The sequence below is a fragment of the Acipenser ruthenus genome, chromosome 7 (assembly GCF_902713425.1).
Source record: "Acipenser ruthenus chromosome 7, fAciRut3.2 maternal haplotype, whole genome shotgun sequence".
Taxonomy (NCBI): domain Eukaryota; kingdom Metazoa; phylum Chordata; class Actinopteri; order Acipenseriformes; family Acipenseridae; genus Acipenser; species Acipenser ruthenus.
Genome location: NC_081195.1, coordinates 18,404,463 through 18,416,039, shown reverse-complemented (window position 1 = coordinate 18,416,039; position 11,577 = coordinate 18,404,463). Strand labels below are relative to the sequence as shown.

At 39.6% G+C, this 11,577-nt stretch overlaps 1 protein-coding gene across 1 annotated transcript; it reads right to left on the bottom strand.

Moving 5' to 3' along the window:
* Positions 1-7,286: 7,286 nt before the first annotated feature.
* Positions 7,287-8,842, bottom strand: LOC117415929 (homeobox protein vent1-like). Its single transcript, XM_059027884.1, has 3 exons — positions 8,560-8,842; positions 7,822-8,057; positions 7,287-7,710 (listed from the first exon to the last, which is right to left on the bottom strand). Exons 1-3 carry the CDS (start codon positions 8,804-8,806, stop codon positions 7,393-7,395), a joined length of 801 nt encoding a protein of 266 aa, XP_058883867.1. The 5' UTR covers positions 8,807-8,842; the 3' UTR covers positions 7,287-7,392.
* Positions 8,843-11,577: the final 2,735 nt, after the last annotated feature.

Genomic DNA, 11,577 nt, shown 5'->3' with positions numbered 1-11,577 from the left:
CGTTTAGTGTTATGTGCATTGTAAGGGTACAGGGCACATCGTTAGTGTGTGTGTGTGTGTGTGTGTGTGTGTGCGTGCGCATGATGGGCTGAACCCTCCCCCAAGGCTATTAGTGGGTGGGGGGTGGGGGGGGCGAGTCGTGAGTAGGAGAAGGCACACAGACTGAGACTGGAGTGGTTACTGTGACTGTGGGGGGTAGGGGGGGAGTGTGAGGCTGGAAGTGAGGGGCTCACCTGAGAAGCAGTGAGACGAACCCGAATTGTGTCTGAGAGAAGAAAAGAAGTAGTGAGCGTGAGTGAGAGAAGATAAAAACGAGTGAAAGAGCAGTGAGTGACGGCATTAGTTTTATCTGATTTTTTTGGCTTGAACCACAGCCCAAACAGGGATTCGCTGTTTGTTTTATTTTAAGTTCAGTTATTAAAAGTTCGAATCCCATCTGGTCTTGTTTCCCTCACAATGCACTTGACGTTACATTGGTGTTAGAGTGGGATCATGCAGCGCCTGCCACGAGGAGTGAAGCAAGAGCAGGGGAGAAGATGGTGGATGTGACGCAGATGAGAGGAGACGAGCTGCGAGCCAGACTGGAGGAGCTGGTAGCTGAGCTGAGGGTCAGGAGCGACCCGAGGACAGGCACCACATGGGAAGGAGATGGCATAGGGCGAGATAGAGGTGAGAGCCCTTGGGCCAAAAAAAAGCGAGGGGTCAAGATTGCGGAGCTGGAAGGATGGGAGACTGCCCAGCTGGGCACTGTGTCATCATCGTCGAAGGAAAAGAAGGGACAGCCAGAACATCATCACGCACGGAGATGAGAGGAGCGCAAGTGTGCATCAAACAGGAGGCAACGTCACCACTGGACACACACGCAGCTCAGCAGGACAAACAAAGGGGCCTAGTACAACCAACTACAGTATGACAGTAAGGCCGATTGGCAAGACTTTCTGAAACAATTCGAAATAATGGCAATGATAAATGAATGGACAGATAAAGAAAAAGCCAGCAATGTAATCGCCTGTCTAAACCAAAAGGCCTTGTCTTGTTTAAAAACATGAATTGCTGTAGTAGTTACGGGACACTGATCGCCGAACTGAGTGTGTGTTTGATGAGAGAGCATAAAGTTAAGCCTCGACATGGGCTCTGCGCCGATCGTGGGAGAGAGAATGAGCCGAGTGGGGTTAACATGATGGCAGAGGCGAGCAGGCAGGCGGTGAAGGCAGGCCGCTATGATGAGAAATCCCCATGGGAGGCGTACCACGTGAAGTTCAGAATGGAAGCACTCGCTAATGGCTGGAGGCCTGCCGAAAATGCTGGACAGCTGGCAGCTGCGCTGGAGGGGGAAGTGCTGCAGGTTCTGCTGGACCTGGGCCCTGACGAGATGGTCCAGTATGAGGAGCTAACCACAGCTCTAGAGCGCCATTTCGGGAGAGTAGAGCCTGCAGTCGGCCTGCGCCTACACCTGGCTAACCGCACCTGAAACCCAGGATAGAAGCTGGGCATACTGGCGTCTGATTTCAGCTACCTGGCCCAAAGGGGGTACACCACGTTCCCGCCAGCCACCCAGGAGGACCTGGCAATGGAGGCCTTTTTCCATGGACTGACCCCAACTGCCAAGCGTCAGCAGGTACGGCTTGCTGCCCCAACCTCCCTTGAGCTCACCATGGCTCACGCAGAACGAGTCAAGGCTGTGCTCAAGAAGGGGAAGCGTGACCAGGCCTCTGGCGGGGATCGGAGTCAGCAGAAGAGGTGACCCGACCACACACCACCCAGAGCCTGCATGGTCCAAACCAGTGAAGAGGATGCCCAGGCAGCACCATTGAACCCACCTGGCCTACAGAGCTCATCACCCATATCAGGGCAGCAACCAACTAGCCAAACCGGGCACCCAAGCCCCACTCATGGCTGTGCTGGGGCTGCGGCCAGCCCAGCCACCTACAGTGCCGCTGCGAGAGCCCCCAACACAGTGCCTTTCACCATGGAGCACCAAGCTGCAGCACCCGCCATCAGGACCCAAAAGTGTAGCTGGGAGAGCAGGGCGTCGCTCTCCCTGAAAACCGGGGACCGCAGACAGAACAAGCCGGCTGTAGTGGTTGGGAGGACCACTGCAGGGGACTTCTTCCACGTCCCTGTCTGAGTCAAGAAGGTTCTGTGCACTGCTCTAGTGGACATTTGCTCAACAGTGACTCTCGTCCACGCTGATGTACTCCCCATCGTGCAGGGAAGGACAACCTTGTTATTGAAGTAGCTGAATGGAGAGTACACCACCCTGTCTGGGTAGCGGCTGTACAGGACCCCTGCATACTGGGCCTGGACTTCCTGTGCTACACAGGCTGGCAACTAGACCTCAGGACTGGGACATTGCACATAAAGGGGGGCCCAGGTTTGGCCTTAGCCGACCCTAGAGGGCCAGCTCCCCCGAGACCACTGATTCAGAGTCGAGACCACTCTGTTTGACAGCTTCAGGCCCTGCTGAGGGCACAATGACTCGCTGCAGCGAGACAGACCTCAGCGCTCCCCTGGGCTCCACCATGCACCAGGCCACCAGCCCCATCCTGCACCAGTGTCGTCTGGGACAACGCAGCATCTCAGCGAGCCCAAAACCGCAAGGTGCCAACACTATGGGTCTGGTGGCTTCGTTGTAGACCTGCAGCGTGAAAAAAGACGGCTTGGTAGGACATGTTTCGGAGGACACTTTGTCTGCCGCCATTTCCCCAGTCACCGTAGGAGTTGCAGTGGTGAACCTGGATAAGAATAATAATTGGCCATTCCAAATTGGGAAGAAAACTTGGGTAAAAATCATTGGTGATGACTAAATTTATATATAAAAGAAATAGGCTACAAGTAAAACAACATTCCATACCAAACACACAACTTTGTGTAAGTAAATCATTTCTGGCAAGTCAATGTATTTTCTAAATACAATTAAAATGCATTGCAAAACATTTGTGGTGTCAGTGGGGTTAGCAAGTGATTCATTTTAATTGCACCTCTGTTGCACAAGGTGAGAAACCCTTATGTGGTTCTCTTTGAATCCAGTTAATATAAGGAGGTTCTGGGAAGTAATGTACAGACTATATGATAGACTTCTGGTGCCTGCTAGTCCCCACTAAAGGGAGATCAAAACATAGGTCAACTTGAGGAACTATTCACAATGCTTCAACTGGTTTTAATTAAATCAGCCTTTATTCTGTTTTGATTTGTTGTAAAGCTTTATTTAATCAAAGCATACTTTAAAAAAAAGTTAATAATTTGATTTAACTCAGAAATCAAATTGAAGAATTAAGGCACATTAACCAAGGGTTTTAAATACATGTTCTATTAACTGTATCACTGGCACCTACTTTATTGTGATGAGGATCATATAGGTCTTCACTTTGAACTACATGAAGTACCAGTTCATTTATAGCGTTGTCTTTAAATTGAAGAATTATAAAACATGCAAAGAACCAAAAAAAAATGGAGTGACCGGTGTTAATATCTATCGTTTAAACTGAATAAATGTGGCATTACATTTCAACATTACCGAATGTCCATGCTCACATTACTTAATCAAATTTATATGTGTTAAATACACATGCTGGCCACAATAAGCAAATGCACAAGTATAAGACTAGGATAGTTTTACAGTATTCAAGATGGAGAAATCACTAAAACGAGTTTTAATCCTCTCGGAAAACCTTTTTTTTTTTTTTTATTAATTCCTGACTTTGTCCTCGTCTCAAAATATAGGGTCCACTTCGGACATTGATTTTACATTACAAATAGCCACAGCTATGGCCAAAGGTTTTGCATTACCCTAGAATTAACTGACTGTGCTTCAAAAAGTCCAATGAAACTTGCTGAATAATGTTACTTAACATATTGAATTACATACCGCTTTGTAGTTATCCATACCTAACAAAAACAAAAATAGAAAAACGTGACATTTTGAAATCTAACATGAAATACTGTAATATTCTGACTTCCGGTCGACTTTTGCGATATCAGTTTGTAGTTTCTTTGATTACATGATGTTAAAAAGATCTAAAATATGTTCATAGGTTTAAAAAAAAAAAAAAAAAAAAGATGTCTCAATACTAAAATTCTAGGTGATGCGAAAATTTTGGCCATAGCTGTATATATAATGCTGTACGTCACTGGTATACACACACAAAATTATACACACAATTTTCCATACCATGTCATCCCTGGGCAACAGTCAATTACACCAGCTCAATATAAAATACATTTAATATACAATGCATATAAAATAACATTTAAGAAAGTTGGTTGAAGAAAAACGGCGGTTAATTTTACAAAACTACACCCGAATACATTTCACCGTCTCTTAGTTTTATAACATTTGTAAATGGGGAGTTAACGACTGCCTGTCTGCACTTCTGCGCCAGAAACGCCCACTGATAACTCACAGAACACGACGGATTAGTATTGCAGTGGACATTAAAATAACGTGAATAATGTTTCTGATGGCATCCATGCTGTGCACGAACCAACCAAGCATCATGCATTCCAATCCATTAACCTTGATTGTCTACAATTTCCTACAATTGCTTGGCTAATTGTTTCACATAACTTTTGTTTACACTGAACTGAATATATTATCTGATGGAACCTTAACAGGAGCCGATTCCTAAATCCTAATGTTTAATTTAAGCTCGTTTAATTAAATGATTTAAGGATACCGAGTGACTCTCCCGCATAGATTTTAAACACATATGTGTGCTTATTCGTTTTAGAATATAACTGTTATATAAATACATATTATTTACATGTTATTTTAATTGTTTGAAGACCTTTAAATATTAAATATACGTTAATACATACTGATAAGTCTTTAGTGGTTAGTCGTGTTGGCGTTATCTTTGCTCGTAAACAGCACTCAGAATTTAAGTTTCGGATATGTGAAAAAAGATTAAAGCAAAAAAAAAAAAAAAAAAAAAAAAACAGAGGGAAATAGTGTTTCGTGAGGTGTGAGTTCATGTTTCTCATGACAGCACTGTCCAGTGGTATGGTGCTGAAAATGAACCATTAAATTAACTACTGTTTGTTTTAACAGCTCAGTACAAAATTAAGTCCTCGTCTATTTAATGGACAATTTCAGGAAACAATATTTATCCAAAAATACAGTATTACTCGAAGTGCAGGTGCATATAGCAAAAGTTTATCTTGTCTGAAGTGATATTTTAATTACCGGAAAGCGCTCTTTTAGCTTCATGGCCACGACTCTCTGGAACTCTCCCAGCTTTCGCGTGTGTAGCTCCCACAGTCGCTCGCTTCAAATCAACTCTCAAGACCCACTTGTTCTCACTTGCTTTCAATGCTCTTTAAGCCTGATATATGTTATTAGCTGCTGTCTAAATTGCTATTTCAGGTTTTTCACTCCATCTTATTCGCATGATTCTGTATGACACACGCATCCACAATGTTTAGAATGCACATCCTAGCCTTGTATTTAATGTATTGTAGCTATCTCGGTTCCCGCAGGCAGGCGCATCACACAGGGCGAGGCAATCCACAAACAGGCGGAGGGCGGGCGCGAAACCGGGACCTCTCGCACTAAAGCATAGCGCCGATACCGCTGTACAAAAAAGCCGGCTCCTTTGCAATGAGCGTATATCGGGCTTATGTCTCTGTGTGTGATTACGTCACCTACCAGCCCTCCTGCTGCCTTCCCCCGTGCACGCTACAGTATTATGACTGTATTTAATGTATTTGCATTAAAAAAAAAACTGTTTGTATTTAAAGTACTATGCCATGTATTTCACTGTATTTAATGTATTATGCATTGTTCCTCACTATCTTGTAAAGCACTTTGTGATGATGGTCCACTATGAAGGCGCTATATGAAATAAATATTGATTGATTGTAATTGATTATTCTAGCGGTTCTGGCGCCAGTCGATGTGGGTTATTTACAGGTGTTAAACGTTTAATGCATTGAAAAAGTCATTTCAATAGTTTGTTCAGATAGGCTTTCTTCTACTTTTGCAAACTATGCAAATTGTGTGTTTGGATCGCCTGTAAACACCCGATGAAATCGATTTACAAAACAGAACTTACTCATTCATGCAAATAACACTCCAAGTCTGCAAGGAGACCAGAGGTAGTTATAAACTGAGCTACACCTTGAACGTTCATGAGTTACTTTAGTTATCCCGTGAGGATTCTATCGTGGGATTTTATGGAGTGCGAGACAGATTCCAAAATGAAATCCGGTCCAAAAAGGGGGCGTTGAATGCAAAACAGTTACTCTATGCTATCGCTCAGATCTTGTTGTATAACATTATTTTATTAGTATGTCTTCTAACGGTTATTAGTTTAGGCACTTTTTTTCATTTTTGCATCATATAAGAATTAGTTGAGAAATGACCGATGTCTTTAAAATCTTTACTTTTAAGTACAGAACCAAGACCAGAGGACACAAATGGAAATAAAGTGGAGATAGGACAGAGGGAAGGGGAGTGGTGAGAGTATGGAATGGGCTACTTAGTAATGTTGTTGAGGCAGAATCACTTTTTTATATATTAAGACCCAACTTGAGATCAATCTAGGAACAGGACGAGCTGGCATCCTCTCGTTCGTATATGTTATTGTCTTCTTACGATTTATATTTCCCATATTACGTATTGAATGTGTATACTGTCAATAGGATTTACAGATTTTTTGTCTTACTACCTGGTTAAGGATCTGGACCTGCCTACCGTCAAGTGTACACTATAAATCTGATGCACTGAAAAACAAAAGTGTTATACTAAAAGAGCAAAAATAAAATTAGCCAAATGATAGACCATTACTTAACTGAAAAATGGTATGGACAAATTATGTTCTATTAAAAAAACCCTCTCCATAAAAACTTTTTTTTTTTTTTTAAATCGCTGATTCAAATATATAACCAATTTTAAATGGTTTTCTGAAGAGCTAGACATATTAAATATTATTCAACATTACTAGATACTATATCAATTATATATATAAAAAAAACATTCTGAATTCATGACACATTGCATCATTATGAAGGACAAATACACTTCAAAGCTATATTTCGAATAAAAGGAAATCAAATCTTTTTTTTTTTTTAATTCAACAGTACTTAAATAAAAGTTTTCTATACATCATTAATTGATGAACACGTTAAATCACTATCCACGTAGTGGAATAAAAAATGTTGAGCACAATTTTGCACAAACAAAAAGAACATTTGCGATATTTTTCTATTTACATTTTTTACAGCTCATTTATAATCCATATCCAAAACGGGATGTTATTAATATAAGACTATTTATAATAAATCCCAAACGCAGTTTAAACACTTTGGATATATACTTTAATTTATCGATGAATTACTTAAATGCCACAAAAAGTGTTTTTAAAAAGTGGTTTATAAAAGCATGAAACGTTTTTATATTGCACGGAGGTAAGGAGACCTGTATAATTTTGTAGTGCAGTCCTCAGTAACAGAAGCCAGCAGCAAATGGTGGAGTGGGGACTGAGGGAATGCCATTTGTTCCATGAGGGATGGGTAGAGACGGTGTGCTGCCAGGTTGTCTGGACTGCGAGGGGGTAGTGCAAGCTGCTGCACAGGGTAGTTGAAGTGCTGGAGAGAAGAAACGGGCCGGTACATCATCTGAGGCATTAGAGCAGGGCTCAAGAAGTCTGGACGCAGATCTTGCACCTCACGCTTTAGTTTCATTCTTCGGTTCTGGAACCACGTTTTTACCTGAAACAATAAATGTGATATTAGACTGTGTTTCCCTTTTTATCTTTAGGCATTCAAACACTCTACAGCTTAATCTTGTATACACTGTGAATACACTGGACAGTGTCATACCTGAGTTTCAGAAAGATGTAGTTTTGCTGCCACTTTCAATCTCTCGGAGGTACCTAAGTACTTGTTCCTATTGAAAGTGTTCTCCAGTTTGTAAATTTGATCTGATGTAAATTTCGTTCGCATTCTTCGATGAGCACCGGAATCATCACCTCCACCATCTTCTCCCTCTGCAGAGGTGGCTTCTGATCGAACAGTTTCGCTTTCATAACCAGATGACTCTCCGCTGCTTTCTGAAACTAAACAAAAGAAAGATTGTTTTGTCAGGTTATGTGGGGATATCAAGACATTAATAGTTGTAACAGTCATTATATTCCGTACCTTATACCAACATAATTATTATGTGTTTATTTAGCAGAGCCTTTATCCAAGGCGACTTACAAAGACTAAGGTGTGTGAACTATGCATCAGCTGCAGAGTCACAACAACGTCTCATCCGAAAGACAGAGCACAAGGCGATTAAGTCACTTGCTCGGGGTCACACAGTAAATCAGCTTGTAATCACCTGGTTACAAGCCCTTTTCTTTAACCACTGGATCACACCTTATACCAACACACAATTGAATTGCTTATACCAACACATACTTGAATTGATCTTATCTGCACATTTGTAATTTATCATATTAAAATTACTGATGTGATGTTCCAAACAAACTGTTGAAATGTATTACTTGTTCAAATCCTATTATTATACATAGAGGCTACAACCCATTCGCTAAATAAAAACAAAAAAATACTTACGCATCGGAGAAGATGAGAGCAATGGACGGGGCAATGAAACAGAATCTGGCTCATTTTTTTCCCTTTTCTTCACACTCTTTACTTTGGGTTGTAGAGATCCTTTGCAATATGCTGTTTGAGGAGGCTGAGTCAAGCAACGAATGTGATGTTTCAAAGTTGTTGCCATTTTTTCTTCTGCACTCTGCTTCCCAGTCGATTTGGAGTGATGGCTTTGGGAGAGCCACTCAATGGAATACGATTTCGTCATTTTGTGGGGGGTCCTGATAAAGCCTGTAGGTCTGCGCTTTGGATCAATCCAAGTGCTACTGAAAGGCTTCTGAAACTGCGACTGTTTATATTGACCCCGCCTTGTAGAAATTTGCATGTGCAAAGAAGGATCAAAGTGGAAATACATACAAGATAATTGTGAATAATTAGGTCGAGTAGTGTAGCTATTGAAGTTTTCACAAGTTTTGTTAATGCAGTAAAGCCTGGCGCCACGAAGTCTGTGAGAACCACTTTGTATTGAAACAATACATCAGATCCTAAACTGTACATTTGATAAATGTTGGTAGTTTAAACAAAGTTATGTATGTTCAACAATATGCCCATATTACCGTATATAGCCTTTTAAGTCCGATCTTCTGAATTATCAGTTATTTTATTTAAATGGTACTTATCGTTTAATTAAAATGTGGAGTTCAATTCGTTTTGGCCAAGACATTGAATTTAACTGAACTGCTAGCGTCTTATAGTCGCCGCTTACCACAACAAAAAACACAACTTGTGTCTATGAATTGTGTTTCAACACATCTGGATATAAAGTTATTATTATTATTATTATTATTATTATTATTATTATTATTATTATTATTATTATTATTATTATGCTGCAGTCTTAAAAATCAGTCATTGATACATGAGAAATATTGTATAGAAATGTAATTGTCGCTTTTCCGTTCAGACTAGGCCACAATATCTTATCATATTGTCCCATTCAGTTAGCTCTCTCCTCTCCTTACGTCTAAAAAGGTAGAGCTTTACTGCCTGTCTAAGAAACAACAAGGCAATTCGGTGTTTCTTGTTAAATATATACATGTAATGTATCATACATTTTGTGTTGGATTCCAGTGGTGGTAAGGTTGAATTCAGTGATATTTACAAAACGAAAGACATTCAGCGTTGAGCCGACAGCTGTCTGCGCTGCCATTCAAGCAGAGCCAGCAGCACCCGCTGATAACCACTGAATGCAGCTGATTAGCATTGATCTGAGCATTAAAGAACAAGAGCAATGTTTCTGATGGCATGCACGCTGTGCACAAACCACCCAGTCTTTACAGTAAACATTTAAAGCAGTATCCCAGGTCTCCTACATAATACATGTTTATAAGGAAATCGAGATGTTTACAATGTCTGTATATATTATAACATTTGGTAAAACTAGATCACTGTAAATGTCCATGTATATCTAATATACCTATGTTGCCAACGTTAAATTACATTTTTCAATATTTCAGGTGGCCAATTACCCATTCCCTATGAACCAGTCCCTTTTCACTTGGCTAATTATTTAACAGCACTTGTATCTACGTCGAACTAAATATATTATCGTAGGTCCAATAACCAACATCCACAGTTTTAATTTGAAAGAAGCTCATTTACATTTTCAAAAGATAGGAAACCGAAGCGATCTCCCAACTGGTTCAGGTATTGCTTACATGTTTCTTTATCGTTATGTGGTCTTTGAAGATGAAAGAGAAGTTAATAGCTAGTAAATAAGTCATTAAGGGGCATGCTGTGCTGGCATTATCTTTGGCGCCTATGGATACCTAACTTTGGAATATGAGAAAGAGTATGAAGGCAGAAACAACATGAACCGGATTCAAATGTATTCTTTCTAGTAATTTGCAACTGCTTCCGATCTATCTTGAAACCTGCTTCCACAAACCCCTCAATATTCTCAAAATCATCACTTGTTTTTCACTTAATTTAATAATTGGAAGAATAAATGAAGATTCCTGAACTGAAGTAAAACTTCCAGATTGATTTGAAACACGTACAGTTTTGAGCCGTTTATAAATGTTGTTCTTAATAAACTCTCACGATGTTGGTTGGGTCAAAGTAGCTTTTGGGAAACGGCCCCCCGAATGGCATTCCTGGAGAAGGGTAGTTCGTGAGCTCTGAAAACATGTTTCTCGTGACGCAAACTGGCTGCTATCCAGAGATAACTGGGGTTAGACTGGACGGTGTTTACAAATTCGTTTGTTATGTTTTCTTTACAGTAGTGGTACTGTATTTATTTACAACAAAGCACAATCTAAACAAATCAATTCAAATTTTAGAGGAGATTAGAGATATATAGTAAAAACTTAATTTCATTGCAATCTATCTATCTATCTATTCGCAGGTATTCGTTCTTTATGTATATATGTATATATATATATATATATATATATATATATATATATAGTTAAAAATATGTGCACATTATATATATAAAAAAACAGTACACAATGTTTATATAATTGTATTGAACTTAACTTAAAAATATATTACTTGCTTGCGTTAATATTGACACTGAACTATAAAAAGACGGTCTTTAAAATCCTTAATTTATGTTTAAGCTATCACAGACCACACAGTAGAACAAACAAATACAAAAAAAATTGACATAGAAAGACGGATGACGTTATATCACAGTTAAAACACTGTGGATATAAAACACACTTCCACGAATGTTTATATAAATTATGTGATTTTTAAAATGGTCGTTTGCAGGATATGAATACCAGATCATTGTAAATAATTTGGGCTATTAGTGGAGCTATTGAGGCTTTAGCACATCCAGTAAATGCGTTATGGACGTGCTCCACAATTATTATTATTATTATTATTATTATTATTATTATTATTATTATTATTATTATTTATATATTTTCACATTATTTTTTACATACAATTACATTTTTTTAAATGTAATTATGCAATGTCTAGAATCATAACGTATATTTACCGATTTAATATACACGGCATTTTTTG

What these genes read in the sequence shown, in the direction of transcription:
- LOC117415929 (XM_059027884.1), bottom strand. Translation starts at nt 8,806, where the DNA reads ATGACGAAATCGTATTCCATTGAGTGGCTCTCCCAAAGCCATCACTCC. An exon ending in GCTCTCATCTTCTCCGATGC is followed by an intron (nt 8,058 to 8,559) that starts GTAAGTATTTTT and finishes TCTTTTGTTTAG; the next exon opens with TTTCAGAAAGCAGCGGAGAG. An exon ending in TACATCTTTCTGAAACTCAG is followed by an intron (nt 7,711 to 7,821) that starts GTATGACACTGT and finishes TTATTGTTTCAG; the next exon opens with GTAAAAACGTGGTTCCAGAA.